This window comes from Panulirus ornatus, chromosome 6 (assembly GCF_036320965.1).
Source record: "Panulirus ornatus isolate Po-2019 chromosome 6, ASM3632096v1, whole genome shotgun sequence".
In the NCBI taxonomy this organism is placed as follows: domain Eukaryota; kingdom Metazoa; phylum Arthropoda; class Malacostraca; order Decapoda; family Palinuridae; genus Panulirus; species Panulirus ornatus.
Window position 1 is genome coordinate 13,814,784 of NC_092229.1, and position 18,110 is coordinate 13,832,893.

Below are 18,110 nucleotides of genomic sequence, written 5' to 3' on the forward strand. Positions count from 1 at the left end.
AGGTCCATTTTTTTCTTTATTGATGTAAGTAATGTTCTTTCTGTGTGAATCAAATATGTAAATAATGCATGTGAAATATAAAAGATATGTATGAGTAAAAAGTATGTATATAGTATTCTCACTGAAATTTGTTATTTGTTATGGGCGGAGGTTAATAGTATAGGAACAAAAAGGAAAACAAATGGGAACATCTGTGATGGGGGAAAATAGATAAGTGGTAACAGGGAGAGATGAGATGGAGAGAAGATGGGGTGAGTATTTTAAGAATTGTTGAATGTGTTTGATGATAGGGTGTTTAGGTTAGGTAGGTATGCAATGTGAGAGTCATTGCGAGTGGTGTAGTGAAAAGAGAAGAGGTGATGAAAGCTTTACATTTGATGAAATGTGGCAAAAGTGGCTGCTGGTATTGCTGTTGATTTTCTTAATAGAGGAGGTGACTGTGCTGCCGATTGGTTAGTTAGTATTTTCAGTATGTGAGGGTTGGAGAATTGTTGGTATAGTGCTATCTTATAAAGGCAAGTGGGGACAAAGGTGGGTGTTCAGTGTACGGAGGTACAATTTTTTTAGAGTACTGGTAAGTTGTATGAAAGAGTGGTAATTGAGAGAGTGGTAGAATGTACACAGTATCAGTCAGAATTGGAAAGAACAATGTGATTTCAAGGCTGGTAGAGAATGTGTGGATCAGATGTTTGCTCTGAAGATTATGTGTAAGAAATACTAAGAGAAACAAAAGGATTTGTATACTGTATGTATGGATCTGGAGAAAGCATATGTTAACATTGATGAAGATGCTTTGTGGAAGGTGCTCCAAGTATATGGTGAGGGAGAAAAGATATTATGAGAAGTATGGAGCTTTTATCAAGAAAGTAAGGCATATGTGCAGGTAGGTGAGTGTTTCAGGGTGAAGGTGGGTCTGTGACAGGGGTTTATGATATCACCATGGCTGTTTAATCTCTGCATGGATGGGGTGGTGATGGAGGTGAATTGAGAGTTCATGAAGAGGAGCAGGTATGCAGTGCGCTAGGGGTTAAAGGGTATGGGGATAAAGTCAATTGTTATTTGCTCATGTTACAGGGGTTGTGGCAGAGTCAAGTAAGAAACTGCATGTGAGAGGAGAAATTTGAGAGTAAATGTGAATGATAGCAAGGTTATATGGTTTAGCAGTGAAAGGAGACATGTTATTTGGAGTATGAGTTTGAATGGAGAGAACTTTGAGGAAGTGGAATTTTGTAGATACCTCAGAGTTGATAAGGCAGCAGATGGAAGCATGTGAACTGAAGTGAGCCACTGGGTGAATGTGGGGGCAAAGGTCTTGAGGGCATTGAGGGTTGTGTTGAAAGAGAAGCCACCATCTTTAAGGACAAAGATTTTTTTTTTTTTTTATTTGATACTATTGCAGTTGCATTGGTACTGGATGTTTGTTTGGTGTGGATCTTAGACAAATATGTAAAGGATAGGAAAAATGCATTGAAAATTAATTGATTAAGGATAATATATCTTGTGGGAGGTTGATCAAATAAGAAATGATCGGGTATTGTAAGGTGTAGGAGTGAGAAGATTATATATATATATAAGAGAACTGAAAATGGTGTTCTGAAATAGTTTAGACTTAAGGAAAAGTTGAGTAAGGAAAGGATTTCTTAAAGGGTATACATATGTATGAGAATTTGAAGGAAAAAGTGAAAGGGAAACCCATGGATGAGGTGGAATCATAGAGTGAAAGATACATTAGGGGCTTGGGACCTCAACATGTGGGAGGGTGTGAGGCATGCAAAGGATAGAGCCAATTGGAACAGTGGTTTACAGGGGACAACATACCATTAATGGGCTGAACCAGGGCATTTGAAGTCATTAGGGGAGACCGTGGAAAGGTCTTTGTGGCCTGGTTGTGGATAAGGTTTTGATGCATTATACATGGGAGCAAGGGATTGGATTTAAGCAAATGAGGCTGTTCTTTATCTGTTCCTTACTAATGTAGGAAATGGTGAACATTTACGGAAGAAGAAATATAGGATGTATGAAATCACATGTAAGGAACTATAACATTTTTAACATGTTTAGTTGCATGCCGAATGAAGTCATACTTAGAGAAAACCTCAACTGTCATATGTGCTTCCTTCCCCTGGAGTATCTTTTGTCTTTCATGGGAGCCCTGCCTTAGCCCCATAATCATACTTTGATTATATAAATAATGAGGATTCATGCTTCAACTCAGGGCCAACCCCAGTTATTACATCACCATACCATCAGTACAAAGAAGAGTGAGTGTACAGTACTTTTTTTCATGATATATGATGAAGAGGTTCTGTAAAACTGAATCCTTGTACCACAGAAGGATTTGAAATCATGGAAGTTGGGTCCCACACAAAAATTTAGAGTGAAAGCTGGGGCCTGTATGACATGTTATTATTTTGCTAGAAGGAATAAAAATGTTACAAGGAGTACATATGCCTTGAAAACTGAAAATGTAGCTGAACCCAGGACTGGCAGTTATGCAGAGTCTATGGGCAGAGAATGCTGTAAGAGTATTGTGAAAGAAACCACATGTGCACCAAGTGCTATTCAGTATCCCACCCTCATGACAAGATCTTATTTTAGGTAATCCCCTCACTCATAGACACAGAAAAGGGCGTAAAAGAAAGTATAGTGAGACATTTCGCAGATGACACCAAAGTTTATCAATTGTTGGCAGCAGAAGAAGACAAAGAGAAGAGGAGAAAAACAACAAGTATATAAATGGTAAGAAGAAAGCAATGGAATTCAGTGAAGAGAAGTTTAAATAAAAGTCATACAGTGAATAGAGATATAGCTGTAACACCTTGCAAGGGTCTGGTGGGAAAAAGAGACTTAGACTAAAGAAAGGGTTAAAAAAGTATGAGTTATTGTAAATGATAAAACTAAGATGTAAGTTCACATTGAAAAGTCGTCACAAGTAGTGGGATGATGGAAACTTTACATACAAGAGATAGAAACTTTACATACAAGAGATAGAGAGCTGATGATAGAAATTTCCAGTGTACAAAAATTTTGATAAGCAAGTAAGTGAGCTTAGAAAAGAGATGTGTGAAGAAATACCATGAGAGATTGAGTATAGAATGGCAAAAGGTGAGAAGAGTAAATGAAGCAAGGGGAATGGGTGAGGAATGGGAGAGTAATGCTGGCATGTGCACGAGAACATGTAGCATGCAAAAAGTGGGAGGTGGGTAGATTGGAAAGGATAATGACTGGTGGGATGAAGAAATAAAGTTGCTAGTGAGTGAAGATAGTCATTTAGGCAGTATTTACAGGGAAGTATGAGAAAAAGGGAGGAGGTCAAAATGAAGGTGCAAAGGCTGGAAAAGAAGGCAAATGAGGATTAGAATGAGCAAGAGTTAATAAACTTTAGGGAGAATAAGATGTTTTAGAAGGAGGTTAATGATGTGCAAAAAAAAAAAAAAAAAAAGGTAAAGAATAGATCATAGGTGAAAGGGGCGAAAAGGGAAGTGGTAGCAGGTAGTGATGAAGTGAGGTGAAGATAGAGTGGCTATTTTGAAAGACTGTTTAATTTGTTTGTTGATTGGGTGGCAGATGTAGGATGTTTGGGATGGAGTGGTATGTAAAGCGAAAGTGTCATAGAGTGGTTTGGTGAAGAAAGAAGTGGTGAAAGGCTTATGTAAAATGAAATGTGGCAAGGCAGCTGGAGTGGATGGTACTGCAGTTAAGATTGATAAGGAAGAGAGTGATTGTCTTGTTGGTTCATTGGTTAGGATTTTCATTGCATGTATGGATCATGGAGAGATGCCTGAGGATTGATGGAATACATGAATAGTGTCTTTGTATGAAGGCAAAGGGGATAAAGGTGAGTGTTCAGACTACAGAGTTACAATTTTGTTGAGTGTACCTGGGAGGTTGTATGGAAGGATAGTGATTGAGAGAGTGAAGGAATGTACAGAGCATCAGATTGGGGAGGGCCAGTGTGGTTTCAGAAGTGGATAGGTGTTTGCTTTAAAGGATATGTTTGAGAAATACTCAGAGAAACAGATAGTTGTGTATATGACATTTATTGGTATGGAGAAAGCATATGATAGGGTTGATAGAGATACCTTTTGGAAAGTTATAAGAATATACAGTGTTGGAGGAAAGCTGCTAGAAGCAATGAGAAGTTTTTTATCGAGGGTGTAAGGCATTTGTATGAATAGGGAGAGAGGAGAATGAATGGTTCCAAGTGAAGGTTGGTCTGCAACATGGGTGTGTGATGTCACCACATTTAACTTATTCATGGATGGAGTAGTGGGGGAGGGAAAAGCAAAAATCTTGGAGAGAGGGGTTAGTATGCTTTCGGTAGGGGCTGAGAGGCCCTGGGAAGTGAGTCCGTTATTGTTTGCTGATGATATATCACTGATGGTAGATTCAAGTGAGAAATTGCAAAGGTTGGTGACAGTTTGAGTTTGGAAGAGTGTGTGAAAGGAAAAAGTTGAGAGTTAATGTGAGTAAAGACAATGCTGTTAGGTTTAGCAGGGTTGAATTTGTTGGGGTGTGAGTTTGAATGGAGAAAATTTGGAAGAAGTTAAATGTTTTAGATAACTGGGAGTATGGACATGGCAATGAATGGAACTATAGAAGTGAGTTATAGGTTGGGTAAGGGGGGTGAGGGTTCTGGAGCACTGAAGAATGTGGAAAAAAAAAGATTGTTATCTGGGAGGGCAAAAATGGGTGTGTTTGAAGGTATATTAATCCCAACAATATTATAGGGATGCGAGGCATAGGCTATAGATAAGGTTGTGTGGAGGAGGTTGGATGTGTTGGAAATTAAATGTTTGATGACAGTATGTGATGTGAGGTAGTTTGGTCGAGTAAGTAGTGAAAGGATAAGAGAGAGATATGTGGTGATAAAATAAGTATGGTTAAGAGAGCTTAAGAGGGTGTGTTGAATGGAATTCATGTATTGCTAGCATTATGGAGGCATGAACAGACCAGAATCATACTCTGTAAACAATAGAAGGATGAAATTGAGGGAATGGAACTTACAGACTTCCAGTACCACGAAATATTGAAAGAACTAGAATTTTGCAGAAACAAGAGTAAGGTACATGATAATCTATGATTGGCTTCAAATTGGAGGAATCAAATTGAAAAATTTGAGACAAAATTAAGTAAATTTGAAAGATTTCCAATGAATATATCAGATATGCACCAAACAAAATTATTCTGGAGCCCCATGGAAAGATTGTGAGACTTCAAGAGAATAAGAAGGCAGTGAGTGAACAGTGAGACCTTCAAGAGAAGACTAGACCATTCACTAAAAACAGTGCTTGATGAACCAGAGATTGACATTCATGCACTGTGTATGGAAGGAGAGAATAACTGAGAAAAAAAGCAACACTTGCAGTGATTTCTACATTCTGCCCCTGCCCAGAAGCAATCTTACAGTAGATGCTCATAAGTAGGACCTCTCTCTCTTATTTGTGATAAGTAACATTTGCTAGCCCTATCATGGTAAGATTTGGTGATAGATACATGTAGGTGAGTTTTCTTTTTACTTGTAGAATTTTAGAAAGTTTAATTTCCTTTAGGCCATGTTCCATGTATGATAACTGGGCAGATCCGTCATCTAATGGAAGGTATTATTTCTTTCTTCATTTTTGTTGGGATTTAGATGTAGAGTAGTGGAGAAAGCTGTAAGGATTCATTATGTATGTTGATGACTGGTGAAGAGTATTGAAATACAATTGGTTGATTTAAGGTTCTTCATTCCCTTTGAGAATGAATTCTAAATTCCATACTTGCTTTAATACACTTTCATCTCTCTTTTTTTCCACTTATTATTATATGTTTGTATGCTTTTTGAGTTGCATTGCTGGCATTCCAGAGAGGTGTATGGTATATTTGTTGGGCTGCACAGTAGAGCATAGTAAGATCAATACTAACCAAATATTTTGGCAGATAATTCTGATGGATCCGCCTCCATTAGATTCAGAAAGCAGTTTTTATATGTAGTTTATACATGAAGAAAAAGTAGTAGATTTGATTCTCTTAGAATGATATATGGCCAGTTATTCATTGTTTTTTCGATATTTATGATAGGTCAGGACAATCATATCTAACATATAACAGACCAGTGATTGCAAATTGATTATATTTCTTGTGCATACTTTCTTTTGTTACTGACCCATGCTGTTTTATGACTTTTACTAACAAAGCACATTTCAACAGGATGGTATTCAACGTCGCAGTGAGCGTGAAAATATCCGCAGCTCAACAGTCCATGGATTGAAGAAAACTCCACTGCTAGTGTGTCAAACAACTCCTCGTCGCCCTCCCCCAGGTCTTCCTAAGACCCCAAAGACTCTGCCACGAGTGGCTACACGTCGGTCTACTCGCTTAAATGCTTCTCGTACAAATCGCCGGTCACCTCGAAATTCCACCGTTTCACGAATGGCAGTCTCTCCTGCTCCATCAACAACATTAAGATCACCACATGGAGGTGTGTCCCGTCTCACAACTCCAAACAGATGGAGTAAACTCAGCTTTCTAATCTGATGGAGGTCACCCGATTTGTACATTGAATTATTTGATATATTTGAATTTACAGGCAGAATGATCATGTGTGGGGTTGAATATGAGATATTTAGAGCACATGACTTATTAAGACTTGATGAATAAATAGATTATGACACGTAGGTATTGTCTGGTTTAAGAGGGATCAAACACCTGTAGTCTTTTATCATTCAGTACATTTTTTTTTTGGTCATTTGTTCACAGATGTAGCATTTATCTTTTTGATGACTGGTTATTAATTTTCTTTTAGAAGTACATTGAACGAAAAATCAGTTAACATAGACGTTAATAAAGTGCTCTTCACAGATAGTGCCTGCTGTCTCAGCATTATCAGTAACTTAATCGTATGATAAAATCAGTTAATGGCCAGTTTGTTAGCTGTATTCTCACATTAATGGTAATGAAGATATGATCTTCCATAATCATTTTTTATTTCTCTTTGTTACCCAGAAAGGTGAACTCTGTTTTATACATATTGAGCAGTATTATGAGTTGAATATAAAAATCACTTATCTGCTTCATTTGAGCAGTTTTACATATTTAAAGCAGGGTTACCATTACTAAAAAGATCTCATCTTAGGTAGTTACTGGAGCTGTTATTTCCCATTGAGTGCATATTTCTCATCAAACTCCTTTTACTTATTGCCATTCAGTCTAATATTCACAACTACTTTCAGTGTTAATGTTATGATTCGCCCTCTAGTTTTACTTACACCCAAGTGTGCCCTTACCATCCTTTACAGTAATCTTTAATGCACCTTTGTGCTGACATGTCTGTTTTTTGGTTAATCTTGACATTCAGTAAACTTTTCATTTTTTCATCTGAATCATTTCAACATTGTAAATATTTAGTTTATTACCCCCTTTCTGATGTATGTTTTCATCAATATATCATTTTCTTCACACACATAAACTCTTCCATGTTTTCACATTTACTTTTGTTCTTCAATACCTATCACTGATTTTATCCATTTTTAGTCATATGTTACTTTGTCATATCTATCCTTGCCTTGAAATTCACAATTTTATATTGGTTTTCTTCATCATTTTTCCCAAATTTTCAAACATTCTTCATTTTTCTTAAAGAAAAAAGAAAAAATGATCACTTTCATTTACTTGCTGTATTTCTATTACATATTCTAACTTCCTAAATGTAAGTTGCATAATTCATCTCCCTTTCATGTTATACACTAATGATAAGTAGAGGACATATTATTCTGATTAAGAGTTAGGGTCTGGCAAAAGTCTTTTTTTAGTTTCACCCACTATAAATGCAATGCTTATGGCCAATCATAGTTTGGATTGAATGTTACTGCCAGACAAGACTTATGGCCTTGTATGATTCTGCATTCAAGTGTATTGAGGTGGACACTTTTGCAGATATTCATTGCATACAAAATACTTTGTATTATGGAGCTAAAGATATAGTTGACAAACCCATAAGTAGAATAATCAGTCTTAAGGTAATTCTGAATCTTTGTAATGGAGATAATAGATACAGAATCTGAGCATATATGAAAGTACTTAAACATAATTTTTAGATATATCTTGTCTAGCAAATGAGAATTATTCTATTCTTTTGTACTATAGGTTTTCTTCCTTGAAAAATAGCTTGCTGTTTTCTTTTTCATGCCAGCTGTGGCATCATGTATATATATGGTACTGAATGATGGAGTTCCAAATCTCTGCATGTGATATGATGTAAACGCTCACAAATGAAAATGAATAATACTGGCTTTCTTATTTCAGCATTTTTATTTTTGTGAACACATCTGTATTTGATGAGAATTTGCATCAAATTTTATTTTAACTCTGTAAGGTTTCAATTCTGTTTGTGGATTAACATCATATTTAGTACATGTTAAAGCTTTATCACGTTCATGTATGTATGTATATATAAATATATATAAATAATGCTTGTATTTATAATGCTTACTTAGTTTATGTACTGTCTTTCTTCCAATATGATATTCAAATTACTATTGAAATGATTATTGTGTAAAGCTGAAAAAAATTGTGCACTGTATTGGTGCTTAAAGTGGGAGTATGGTATTTCATATCAATTTATTTTTTCCCCTCCTTATACCTGCTTACCTTTTCCTACCTCAGTGAGAAGGGCAATAGTTTGCTTTACATGAAACTTAAGCTTTATTAGACTTGTTTGTTAAGTGAGGCTGATACTAACTATAATAGGAAATTGAAGACTTAAGATTCTTTTGAGCTTAACAAAAAGGTGAAGACACTTTTAACTAAAATCTTTGTCAAAGTTTCAACTGGTCCAAACATTTTTATGAAAATTGCTTCACATAACACAATGGTCACAGCAACAAAAATCATTATGCCACTAATTAGAAGTCATAAAGGAAGATCAAGTGGGACATAATTACTGAAGACTTCATATGCAGTGTTGGTAGTTGTACCTGATTCATATGCTAAGAACCTGTTGTTGAAAGCGTTTAAGATAGATATGTTTGTTGTTTAATCCCTTGGGATAGGGGAGAAAGAATACTTCTCACGCATTCCTCATGTGTCATACAAGGCGACTAAAGGGGACGGGAGCGGGGGGCTAGAAACCCTCCCCTCCTTGTATTTTAACTTTCTAAAAGGGGAAACAGAAGAAGGAGTCAAGAGGGGAGTGCTCATCCTCCTCGAAGGCTCAGATTAGGGCGTCTAAATGTGTGTGGATGTAACCAAGATGAGAAAGGAGAGATAGGTTGTGTGTTTGAGGAAAGGAACCAGGATGTTTTGGCTCTGAGTGAAATGAAGCTAGAGGGTAAAGGGGAAGAGTGGTTTGGGAATGTTTTGGGAGCAAAGCCAGGGGTTGGTGAGAGGACAAGAGCAAGGGAAGGAGTAGCACTACTCCTGAAACAGGAGTGGTAAGAGTATGTGATAGAGTGTAAGAAAGTAAACTCTAGATTGATATGGGTAAAACTGAAAGTTGATGGAGAGAGATGGGTGATTATTGGTGCATATGCACTTGGGCATCAGAAGAAAGATCATGAGAGGCAAGTGTTTTGGGAGCAGCTGAGTGAGTGTGTTAGTAGTTTTGATGCACAAGACTGGGTTACAGTGATGGGTGATTTGAGTGCAAAAGAGTAATGTGGCAGTTGAGGGAATGATTGGTGTACATGTGGTGTTCAGAGTTGTAAATGGAAATGGTGAAGAGCTTGTAGATTTGTGTGCAGAAAAAGTACTGGTGATTGGGAATACCTGGTTTAAAAAGAGAGATATACATAAGTTTACGTATGTAAGTGGTAGAGATGTCCAGAGAGCGTTGTTGGATTACGTGTTAATTGATAGGCACATGAAAGAGAGACTTTTGGATGTTAATGTGCTGATAGGTCCAACTGGAGGGATGTCTGATCATTATCCTGTGGAGGCGAAGGTGAAGCTTTTAAGAAAAGAAGAGAGAATGTTGCGGTGAAGAGAGTGATGAGAGTAAGTGAGCTTGGGAAGGAGACGTGTGTGAGGAAGTACCAGGAGAGACTGAATGCAGAATGGAAAAAGGTGAGAGCAAAGGAAGTAAGGAGAGTTGGGGAAGAATAGGATGTATTTAGGGAAGCAGTGATGGTTTGCGCAAAAGATGCTTGTGGCATGAGAAGCGTAGGAGGTGGGCAGATTAGAAAGAGTAGTGAGTGGTGGGATGAAGAAGTAAGATTATTAGTGAAAGAGAAGAGAGAGGCTTTTGGACGAGTTTTGCAGGGAAATAGTTCAAATGACGGAGATGTGTAAACGAAAGAGACAGGAGGTCAAGAGAAAGGTGCAAGAGGTGAAAAAGAGGGCAAATGAGAGTTGGGGTGAGAGAGTATCATTAAATTATAGGGAGAATAAAAAGATGTTTTGGAAGGAGGTAAATAAAGTGCGTAAGACAAGAGAACAAATGGGAACATCGGTGAAGGGGGCTAATGGGGAGGTGATAACAAGTAGTGGTGATGTGAGAAGGAGATGGAGTGAGTATTTTCAAGGTTTAATGAATGTGTTAGATGATAGAGTGGCAGATATAGGGTGTTTTGGACGAGGTGGTGTGCAAAGTGAGAGGGTTAGGGAGAATGATTTGGTAAAGAGAGAAGAAGTTGTAAAAGCTTTGCGAAAGATGAAAGCCGGCAAGGCAGCGGGTTTGGATGGTATTGCAGTGGAATTTAAAAACGGGGGTGACTGTATTGTTGACTGGTTGGTAAGGATATGCAATGTATGTGTGACTGTATTGTTGACTGGTTGGTAAGGATATGCAATGTATGTATGACTCATGTTGAGGTACCTGAGGATTGGCGAAATGCATGCATAGTGCCATTATACAAAGATAAAGGTGAGTGCTCAAATTACAGAGGTATAAGTTTGTTGAGTATTCCTGGGAAATAAATGGGTGGGTATCGATTGAGAGGGTGAAGGCATGTACAGAGCATCAGATTTGGGAAGAGCATTGTGGTTTCAGAAGTGGTAGAGGATGTACGGATCAGGTGTATGTTTTGAAGAATGTATGAGAAATACTTGGGAAAGCAAATGGATTTGTATGTAGCATTTATGGATCTGGAAAAGGCATATGATAGAGTTGATAGAGATGCTCTGTGGAAGGTATTGAGAATATATGGTGTGGGAGGCAAGTTGTTAGAAGCAGTGAAAAGTTTTTATCAAGGATGTAGGGCATGTGTGCAAGTAGGAAGAGAGGAAAGTGATTGGTTCTCAGTGAATGTTGGTTTGTGGCAGGGGTGCAAGATGTCTTCATGGCTATTTAATTTGTTTATTGATGGGGTTGTTACAGAGGTGAATGCAAGAGTTTTGGAGAGAGGGGCAAGTATGCAGTCTGTTGTGGATGAGAGGGCTTGGGAAGTGAGTTAGATGTTGTTTCTTTTGTCTGTTTCCTTGCACTATATCGTTAATGCAGGAGACAGCGACAGAGTATAAGAAAAATAAATAATGATTTTTATACATATCCTTTACTGTTACATGTTTTTCATGAAGGGGAAAAATAAATCTGAATGATTAAAATCCATCCTTCTTCATTCTTCCGGGGATCTGTGCCTTAACCTCACTGTTGTACCAAAGCCATGCAAAAGAATGGCTCTTTTTTGTACATGTCCTTTATATGTATTTCTTTCATCTTGTGAATGGAAACAGAAAATTTGAATGACAGAATGTCCAGAAGCCTCCTCCACCACTCCTTTAAGGATCTACACATTAATTTTAGTGTTATACCACAACCACAAAGGTATGTTAGCTCATATTTTACATATTTGCTTTTAAATATATTTCTTTCATTTTGTAATAAAGAAGAGAAAATTTGAAGATTTTTTTTTTTCTTGTTGCAATCAACATTTTGCAAGTCACCCAACATTCAAGGGTTAATAGCTGTCTTTTGATAATGTGTCCAACTTTCTCATGCCAAAAGCAAATCTTATCAAATAATCAGGCCTATCAAAAAGGGCAAGATTAATAAGTTATCAAATGCCTTACACATGAAAAAATGAGCTATCATATATTGAAGTTAATGCATAGATAACCCAAGGTAGTGTTGGAGAAGGGTTCATGTCAGCTATTGTCAGTCTAAGGCACTACTAAGTTGTCACTCAAACAGCTTGCATTAGGGCAGGAACTAAGGCCACACCCAGTTACCATACAACTGTTATATTGGTGCACAGTGAAAAAAAAAAAAGCAAGATTAGCAATACTATTACAACTCTCGAACTTCCCAGACAGCCAGCTGTGTTTAAAGGTTAGTCACCTGTTGTATTTTCAGAGTACTTGTAAAGATGAAGTGTGTCATGTGTGATATTTCTGTATTGATAGGGCTGTCATATTTTTTATGAATGTGTTTTCTAACAATGAATTTACATTTTAAAGGGTCTAGAATTAATCCCAATTTAATGCCCTACTTATCTATATCATCAAACAGTATTTTCACCCAATTTGGAAGTTCTTGTTCCCAAGTGATTAAATGAATTGTCCAATGTAACCCCTAAAATGTTATGCATCCAGTCTTTGGAAAAGAAAAATATGGATGATTGCTATTTAGAATAAGCCTGTTATGTGTCAGATTTAAGTAACAAATTTTATTACCCACTTATGGTGGAGATGTTATATGTCTAGCTGCATTTAAGAAGCTTAGAAGTCAGATGACATTATTTGCTGCTTCAGTTACCATGCACTGTTGAGAGTAGAGGATGCAACTTTTGCTCAGTTGTTGTGGCTGTTTCTGTTCTCGTTGATTTTTTTCTACCAGTAAGCAACCATGGGACCTGAGAAGTTGTCCCAGGAAGAAAAGATCAGTATTTTAATTCTGATTCAAGAATGTGTGTCTGCAACTTAGATTTCAAGACATGCTGGCAAGACCATTTTCACCATCCAGACACACATATACACTTTTTTTTTTTTTTTAAGCCGGGTTTGGTTGACTTAGGAAGACCAGTAAGGCAACACCACACTTTATCAGGTTATCAATTGCCTTACCAGTCTTTCTAGATCAAGCAGATCCAACTTTTTGGGAAGGGATGACATTTAAAGTAAGAAAAAGGAAAGGTGTTAGCATGGTGAACTTGGCCCTTGCAATGCATCAAAAAAACCTTGCTTGTAGATACATTTTCTTGCTCAAGCAAAGATATGAACCTTTTCTTCCTGGGATGACTTCTGAGGACCAATAGTCAGTTACTGGTACAAGAAAAATATAAAACAGAAATGGAAAAAATATCACCAAATACAAAGACAGCATGCAAAAGTTGCATCCCTCCACTCTTGATGCCATGGAGTAACTGAGGTGGCAAATCATTTCTTCTGACTTCTAAGAATTTACCATATTGCTGAATATGCAATATCCCCATTGTAAGTGAGGAGTAGAACCTGTACTGTAAATGAAATGAAAGCTTGTTGTAAATGGTCATAGTTAGATTTTGCTTTTGCAGAGACATTTTAGTGATAGTTATGAGGGAATTGTTCAGCAAAGTGAAAGGATATCAGACCTTTACTGAGGATCAAAATTAGATTATCAAAAAAGGAAATGCTTCACATGAGTTTTTTTAAGGAGACAAGAAATACGAGACTAGAATTAAACTTGTCTTCTCGAGTATTGTGTTTAATTATTTGTGTGAGGGACATAAAGAGAGTGATTACTTTTTTCAAACTAGTTTAATGTTTCCTGCATTAGCAAATTAGTGCCATCAACGGACAAAGAAATGTCTTCATTGGCTCAAGAATATCCTTTTCCTGCCATTTGTAATCCACCAAAATCATTTTATTATGAAAATTAATCATATTTGAGGCTTGAGTTCTTCCCTGAAATAATGTAGCTGTAAAGGAAGGAAGGAGATTATTTCAGAGAATACTTAAAACATGTATGTAAGGTTCCATATTTTCTCTCTAAAGATTAGAACCATTAAGACTTAAAAAAAGAAATAGCTTCTAGTGATATCGGTAGGTGGAAGAAAGCTAATTAATCGAAATTGTACAATCCATTTGACATCCTTTTCATGACAGGGTCTCTCTCTCTCCTCTCCTCTCCTCTCCTCTCTCAAGATATATCTTTCAAAAGGGATTATCAATTTCCACATTTTGCTTCTCCCTTTATTAATAAGTATGAACAGTGGATGATATCACAGGATTGGAATTAATGGGAATTCTTATATCTAATTCCTTCATTCCCTTAGCCATTTGTAATAAATAGGTTATTCCATTCAGGACAAGAAGTTTGGATTCTACTATATCCTTCAATCTGTTCATGCTCTTTATATACAGCTTCAGGAAGACAAGCAAATTGGCCGGGGTAAATGTTTTCTTGAAGTTGCTAGAACTTGAGGTGATTTCATTCCAAGCATAAAAAGTATATTTTCATGTTTAGTTGCCATGTTTAGGTGTTGAAGTTTTTAAGTTAATGTCATCATGATTATGAAGGCCATTTGATCATTTTATGGTAAGTCTGTTTGAGAATTAATTTTGGAGATGTAGTCAATCAAGGAAGATGACATGGCAGTCCACTGTATGCATTTTCTATATGTCAGCATGCCTTTTCACCATTATACATGCCATCTTGGGAGTGAATGTGAGTAGAGGCCATTTATTGTCTGTTCCTCACTAAGCTGGAAATGGTGAACAAGTATGAACAAGAATTTTTACTACAGGTTGAGTATCCCTTATACGAAATTCTATGGACCAAAAGTGTTTTGTATTTTTTTCAGACTTTGGAATATTTGCATATACATAATGAGATATGTTAGGGATGGGACCCAAGTCTGAACACAAAATCAATTTATGTTTCATTTACACCTTATACACATAGCCTGAAGGTAATTTATACAATATTTTTTATAATTTTGCACACGAAAGAAAGTTTGTGTAACACTTAACCATCCGAAAGCTAAGGTGTTAACCTCAGCCACCCATGTGGACAATCTGTGGTTTGTCATCATCTTCATTCCTGACTCTGAATTTATATGCTACTGATAAGAAATCATTTTGTTACACATTTTCACACATAAGAACTTAACAGTAAAAAAAAGATAGGAAATACCGTTAATACAATAAAAAGAAATATGTGTTGTAGAATTTTCCATTTGTAACATCATGTCACTGCTCTATTAAAAGAAAAAAAAAATGGATTTTGGAACATTAAAGATTTTGGATTTTTGAATTAGGGATGCTCAACCTGTACTATCATATAACCCTAGAATGGCTTCCCCAGAGGTTCCTGCAACTTCAAGGCTGTACTGCAGCTGGTAACAAGGAAAGGATAAATTCCTTTGAAGTGAAAAGTTCTTCGACAAGATTGTACTGTGATGATATATCCTTAAAGGTGAGTTTTAATCCACAGTATAACCATAAGAAGGCAGAGTCTAGTAATGCCCTACATAAGTGAAAATACAAGATGCTTGCAAGCAATGGACATATTTTTAGATATGCTTCATAAATACCACCCATGACATGGGGAGATAGTGTGGAAGAGCAATGGAAGGAGAGCAGTGGTGCCTCCCTTGCATACACCATACCATACATTCTTCCTCCACTTCTCTCCCTCTAGTACTCTTCTGCTCTATATCCCCACGTCACAGATGGTCTTCCCCGCACACCAATCCCTTTAATTGTACCATCATACACTCCTTGTAATCTCTGTTTTGCAATCTTTCCACATGCTCAAAGTACCTCAAAGTTCACCCTCTCTACCACTCCACAGTTTGCATTCTGTCATACCAAGTCTCTCTCTCACTGTCTTTACCTTCTTTGTTCCATCAAGTCTTACCACATGCTCCTCTTAACTCACTCATTTCCATAGCCTCGATTCTTGACCTCTGTGACCTATCCCATGTCCATAATTTGGCTGCATAGTCAGGGTTCGAAGTACTTTGTTGTCACTTAATCCTGTCTTCACTTTCATACTGTATTATATTAAAGGACCCAATGACTCTTCTAGCCTTTAGTGCATTCTTCTTTATCTCTTCCTCCATATCACCAAACGTACTCAAGATAGCTCCCAAATACTTAAATTCTGTCACTTCTTCCATCGTGCTTAATGGCCTATGAGAACAATGATGGCCCATTTGCAGGTAACAAACCAATCACTGGAAGAAAATACTTTGCTTATTTCTTGAGACTGTGATCTAATACCCCAAAATGTGAGCTTGTTGCTTTCCTTGTCTGTAAAGTGTTGAGGTCCATATATTCTCTTATTCATTGGGGAAGGTATTGTGAGTATGTCAAGTGCAGAATATCAGCACATTATTCTCATTAACTCAGAACAACACTTTGTAATTAATCATTTTTACTTTATCCTTAGGGATTGGGGAGAGAGAACATTGCCCATGTATCTTTTGTGTGTTGCAGATGTGCACTTTAGCAGGCATAGATAAGGATTTCCAGTCTTTAAAACTCATTTTCCTCCTTGATTGAGCATACCGAGGACATGCCACCCATTATACCTTAGTTTACTTTACATGAAGTGCAGTGCTATAGTTATGAATAGTTGGCTTTGGTTCTCGCAAGGCTTGTATGTACATTTCTAACAATTCAGTACTGATGTTGTACTTACAGTAGTGAAGTCACCATGCTTGGCTGAATTGAGATTTTTGCAAAGCGTTTGATCTAGTAGAAACCTCGACAGAAGTTATGATATGAAATGCTACAGGCTTGCCCTGTTTCTTCAGAAATGTTATGCAAAAGCCTTTTTTTTCTAAGGATCAAAACATATACACATACTTATTAAGTGTTGATAACTTTAGGTTTATTTCATGGAAGGCCTTACTGTAATTTCAAATGTATATACTATGAAGTCATGCATTTGTGTACATTTTATGCAACAGATTCGAAAGTGTATGTATGCAAAGTAGCTTTAGATGTAAACAAGGTTTCACTGTGTAGTACATATCATCATTGCTTTTATGTTTGCAATAATATAGTAATAAGAAAAAATCTATTCTTTACCTGCTTTACCAGCTTCATTATCCCAAATATGTTTTAAGCTCAACCAGAGATGAGTGTGTTCACATTGCACAAGCCCCCCATTGTTTGCTACTTACTTTAATGCTTAACTGTTTTCCCACTTTACTGAGGTATTGTCAGGAACAGATGAACAGTGACCTCAAAGGCACACATCTACTTTCTGGCTGTTGTGTATAATGCACTGAAAACAAAATCTACCATCCACAACCAAGCCCTAAAAAGACTATTCTGTGTTTTATCTTGACCATTTCATATGTCCTGGTTCACACCATTGAGAGCATGTTTCCCCCTGTACAGTACATTGATCCAGTCTATTCTTTTTCACTCCATCTTTCCATCGTCTTAGTTTTCCCACTCCCACTTCCTCCATCCAATTTTGGTGTCCTGATCCTCTTAGATGGTTCTCTGCGCATTTTCATGTCAAAATTATTTTGGTATGTCCTGGCCACACATTCTCATTCATGCTGTTTTTAGTACTATACTTCTCTCTAAATGTCAGTCCTTATATAATTAACTCATCTCACACCAAATGTTATCCTCAGGCATTTGATTTCCAACACATCCACCCTTTTCTCTTGTATTTTGGGCCCAAGATTTGCATCAACACAACACTCCTGGGACTACTATATCAAATAGCCATCTTTGTTCTGATAGACACTAGACTGACTTTTCCTTCTACACATTTCTCATGCCCCCAGGATTGTAACCTTTTCCTCAACTCTATGGCTCACCTCGGTCCCTCCATGATTTCATCTGCTGTCACATCCACAAGCAGGTATATAAAGCACCCCAGGTTCTTCCCCATTTAGACAATCTTGGACCATCCTGTCTTCTTTCTGTATCTCATTACCTTAACTTTTGTTCACATTCACTCAACTTTCTTCATTTACATAACTTCCTGAAGTCTGTTGCCAGCTTTTGGAGTTTCTCTTTAAAGTTTACCACCGAAGACATGCCATCTTCAAACAGTAACTAGTTCAGTTCCCATGTCCCCTTACCCCCACTATGCTGTAGACCTATTTCTTGCTCTAAGACCCTATATTTACCTCTTGCTACACTTCCCATAAATCAATTCATCAACTGCAGTAACATCACAAATCCTTGTTCCAGACCTACCTTCACAGAGAACCTCACACCCTCCTTTCTTCCCACACACA

At 37.1% G+C, this 18,110-nt stretch overlaps 1 protein-coding gene across 1 annotated transcript in view; it reads left to right on the forward strand.

The window, feature by feature from the left end:
• LOC139748890 (protein regulator of cytokinesis 1-like) overlaps positions 1-8,451 on the forward strand; it is a 95,389-nt gene extending 86,938 nt beyond the window's left edge. Inside the window, exon 14 of the mRNA XM_071662253.1 lies at positions 6,193-8,451. Coding sequence (XP_071518354.1) covers positions 6,193-6,519 — 327 coding nt within the window. The 3' untranslated portion in view covers positions 6,520-8,451. The remainder of the gene's footprint in view (positions 1-6,192) is intronic.
• The last annotated feature ends 9,659 nt before the right edge of the window (positions 8,452-18,110 follow it).